Source organism: Aplysia californica, unplaced genomic scaffold (genome assembly GCF_000002075.1).
Source record: "Aplysia californica isolate F4 #8 unplaced genomic scaffold, AplCal3.0 scaffold01660, whole genome shotgun sequence".
NCBI classification, from domain to species: domain Eukaryota; kingdom Metazoa; phylum Mollusca; class Gastropoda; order Aplysiida; family Aplysiidae; genus Aplysia; species Aplysia californica.
This window is the reverse complement of record NW_004798930.1, coordinates 11091-15653: the sequence shown is the minus strand read 5'-3', so window position 1 is coordinate 15653 and position 4563 is coordinate 11091. Positions and strand designations below refer to the sequence as shown.

General features: G+C 44.2%; 1 protein-coding gene across 1 annotated transcript in view; it reads right to left on the bottom strand.

The window, feature by feature from the left end:
* The window catches only part of LOC101861489 (beta-1,3-galactosyl-O-glycosyl-glycoprotein beta-1,6-N-acetylglucosaminyltransferase), a gene marked incomplete at its 5' end in the record, with an annotated part of 39881 nt that overhangs the window by 30924 nt on the left and 4394 nt on the right, over positions 1-4563 (bottom strand). The window contains 1 exon segment of the mRNA XM_005113149.3: positions 422-575. Coding sequence (XP_005113206.2) covers positions 422-575 — 154 coding nt within the window.

Here is a 4563-nt window from a genome sequence, read left to right as displayed (position 1 = left end):
TGTGTGTGTTTGTGTGTGTTTGTTTGAATGTGTGAATGTGGATGAGTGTATGAGTATGTGTGTTTGTATTTGTATATATCTGTGTGATGGTATGGGCGCCTATGCGTGATTGTGTATACGTATGTATGTATATATTACATGTGTGTATGCATTGTACCAGCCCCCTACCGAAAAAGCTTTAAAAATCCCTTACCAAAATAAAACCAAGCCAAAAAAACAAACTTCCTTTCAAGGAGCGCCATGAGTCAGCACATTCTTCATACAAATCATATCCGCGGTCAGTCGAGCGATGTTTGCATGTGTATGTGTGTGTGTGTGTGTGTGTGTGTGTGTGTGTGTGTGTGTGTGTTTGCGCGCGTTTGTGTGTGTTTATGAATGTGTATGCATTGTGTATGTGAATATGCTATCACCAAACACTCACTTCCAAGGAGCGCCGTGCGCTAGTAAATCCTTCATACAAATCATGTCCGCGTTGAGACGACTGATGTGTGCGTATACAATCTTCTGAGGCTTGGACGCCAGGATCACGTTGGGAAAACACTCAGCCAGCGACGCCACAGCTCTCTTCAGGGACTCTGAAAATATGAAAAACCAAACCATGGGTACGTTTTACCTGAGGTGCACAGCGCCCGTTTGATGCAAAATTTAATTTTTATTTTAAAAATAAAGACAGGGCCGGCCAGGATTTTCCTTCATGGAGGTGCACAAGCTTCCACCCAGGCACAATTTGATCAAAATTATCCCAAAACAGTCATGCTTGATTTTGGAGGGTTTGATCGAAATGTGCTAAAAATAGCAGCTTTTGCCCCACTATGAAAAAAAATATGGCTAGCCCCGACTAAATTCGACTGAATTTGAATGGCGGTGTGCACTGAATATAATGATGGAGCTATGCTCTAACCGAGTAATACCCGGTGTTCACTGCCAATCGAATTTGGTCGAAGTGAGTTGGGGCCAGCCAAATTTTCCCCCGTGCAAGGGAAGAAAGCTATCAATTTTAGCACTAGAGAACGAGCCCGATTCGACTAATAGACTAGGGAAACAAATGCGTTAATTTTGAAGGTCACAATCAAATTTAGTCGGGGGAGGGGGGCAGCCAATTTTCCAATCCTTCACGCTTTGTTGGATTAATGAAGGACCCCCCCCCCCCCCGAAACACAACAAAAAAACAACCAACCCCCCCCAAAAAAACCCACACACACAACAAAAACGAGAAAGCGCCCCCCTCGTTCTCCACGAAAGTTGGTTGGGGGTGGGGGGTGGGGGTAGAGGGAAGCAGGGAAACACTTCAGCAAGTCTACTCATTCTGCTGATCGAAACTTTGTTTCGGATTTTTTAATTTTTTAATTTTTTTTTTTTTTTTTTTTGGGGGGGGGGGGGGGGGGGTTTTTTTTTTTATTTTTTTCGGGGTTCACCCCCCCCTAAGTTAAAACACCGGGCGGGGGCAAAATGGGAACTTTTTTTTTTTTTATTTTTTTGGGGGGGGGGCCCCACCCCAAATTTTCCCCAAATTTTTGGCCCCCCCCGGGGGTCTTTTTGAAAGGGCGCAATGCAGGAAGCCCCCGGGAATTTCCAATTTTCCCCCCCCAATCCCGGAGATCTTACCTTTCATAAGATTACAGCTGAGACCGGCTGAAAGACAGCTGTAAGAAGGCGCCGACGAGTAGTAGAAGAAAGGCTGCAGAAAGAGTCTGGAGCCCAGAGAAGGGGGCCAAAAGTGAGGGGGCAGAAAATGGAGAAGAAAACAGATTACAGAACCGGGTTAGAGGTTAGGGGAAGAGGTGAAAGAAGAAAAATTATTTTAGAGAAGACAATTTTCCGTCACTGTATGGTTTCGAACCCGGGACATCTTTAATGAGAGGCTAACACCGTACCTCTAGACCACGACAACCCCACTGGGTTTTGTTTACGAGAAGTAGGTTTTGTGAAGCAGGTGATTTTGGAAGTTCATCTCGACTGATCCGAAATGTTTTCCTTCTGTCACTGTCTCGGCCCGCCGGCAAAATAATGAAAATATCTGTCGTCGCCAGATCGGATATCAGCCGCTGGAAGTGGAATAGCGAGAGTCAAGGGATCTGGAGGCGGGGGATTAGGTTAGAGGTTAGGGGGGGGGGGGGGAAAGGAGCTGAACGGGCAATCAGGTGTCAACGGTGGGGGAAAGGGTAGAGGGAGTAGGCGACGAGGAGGAAAGATTGGAGGGATTATTGTTTGAGGAGAGAGGGGGCTTGTGGTAAGGGAGGCATGACTTTGAGAGGGACAATGTAAAAAGGTCTTCCACACCTCGCTACCTCAGAGTTACAAAATTCTATCTGCCATGCATGTACGCAGTTTTGAGAATTTTGGCGTAAAAAAGTTTGAGTTTCACAACATGTCAGGGTTTTTTAAATGAAATTCTTTGAATATCTGGATAACGACTCCGATTTTTTTAATAGAGCAGATAGAACATTTGGTTACTTACCTACCTCAAGGCGTTAGTAACTCAAAACGGCCAAACGTGTCAGATAGAACTTTGCAATTCTAAGACAGAACTGTTTTGGAACCTCACTTCCACCGATAGGTAATTGCTTCACTTCTGTCACTGCTGTCTAGAAGTCTGCGTTTGTTACCATGTCGAGACAATCGGGCTTTATTTTGACGTATTTTGCTACCTCAGAATATTGCAATGTTCTATGTGACATTTTTAACCATTTTGAGCTACCAAGACCACGAGCACGGCTGTTAAAATCCCACTGAAAGTCGTCCTTTAGCTTCTGACCGATCCCCGGTCTGACCTCCAGTATGAAGGTAATAAATCAGGGTCAGTCGGCCACTCCCGCGCTAAACAAACGTTACTATAGAGATGCCCGCCGCCATGTCTACGAACACGATTCTGGTAATTTTGTATCACGCTAATCCTAGAAACGAATTCAACTTCTCTTTTTCTCCCGAAATCAAAACAGTTTTATATCACTCGCGTACTTTTAAGTGCAAGCGTTTTTTTTTTCTTGACATTGGAATCTTTTATTATATTTCATTTTGAAATTTGTTATATCATGTGATGTTCACACATAAAGGAGTAGTGAAGCCGATTAAGATCACCAAGATAAGGAGATCAGTATCTTTTAAGAGTTCCTAGAAAAGGGGGTAAAAAATTAGCTGAAAGATCGTTTGCCCACCTTGCTCCATCAGTTTGGAAATACCTTCCCCAACCTTTGAGATGCGCGTGTGATAAGCAAGTAAGTAGATTGTGTGTGTGTGTGTGTGTGTGTGTGTGTGTGTGTGTGTGTGTGTGTGTGTTGCGTGCGTGAATATTGTTCGTACATGCATTTACATATATGTATAGCGCCAAGAGCTGTGTTTATACGGGAGTGGGCGTTATAGAAGTGGTCTTCATTATTATTATTATTATTAAGACAAACTTCAGCAGGTCGGGGCTACTCTGGATACATTTCGCCGAGCAATCGGCCTCCCTCCCCGAGTGATGTTTCATGCTCTCCGTGTGAAATGCAGTAACTCGCTCGGGGAAAACCCGGGGAGCACTTGTGGAGTGTCAGAAATAGCTCGGCGTGCAAGGTTGCATACGTTGCAGAGTGACAGTGACTCACCGACGACATCTGAATGGTAGCCGAGTTAAATTTTATGCTCTGCAGGTTAAGTTATTGCTCGCCGTATAAAAATCTTGCACGAGGAGTCTTGAGTCACATAAGCAAGTGTTTGCTTTGTGGATGGTGAGGCCAAATTTCTCCAGCAGTTCTTGGAAAAACTCTGGAGAGACTCTGAGGAAGTAAGTATGTCACATTTTCAACTTGCAGTTCAGCCATCAGCTTCTCAAACTGTCCATACAGGGGACTTCTTATGGGCCATGGTCAAACCGAACAGGTCTCCCTCCTCCTTCTCCTCTTCCTTCTCTTCTTGCACCACCACAACAGCAAAGGCACCATAATATGTAACATGAAGTACGCATCCATCGTCTGTGTCATATGAGACATGTTGAAGGAATGAGCATAACCATTTTGCCCCCCACTTTATATGTTACTAGCTGGGCCCCCTTTCGATGAAAGGGATGATCGGTGCTTTATTATCAACTAAAAGTCATTGGCCTACTTTATTAACACTCTACTGGAATGGGGAAATAAATCTTGAGAGATGCAAGAAATTAGAAGGTCTAGATCTATACTCTCAAAACAAAATGCGCCTCGCGAAATATCACTTCCAGGTTTTCTAAAATTACTGAAGCGTCGGCATACAAAAACGATCGGTGAAATAAGGAAATTTAGCTTTTTGCAGCAAAACTATCTCAAAACTTAAAAAACCAAGGGCGTCATGATCTGGAGAATATTTTAAAGAATCTATAGGCGAAAACCGCATGTCGATAGATGCAGCCATGAAAAAGCCTTTTGATTAGCAAAATTCGGCCACCACAAATAGATAATAGATAACATTGCACGCCGGCTAACTCGGCGACGGGTCGGCAAGATGGTCAGCATGGTCTGCGAGTTTGTCGGCGAGTTTGTTGGCGTGTGATTTTTTACTTGGCCTGTGCGCTTCTTGGCTCTGCAAGTGGCCTGGATTTTGTTTTGTTTT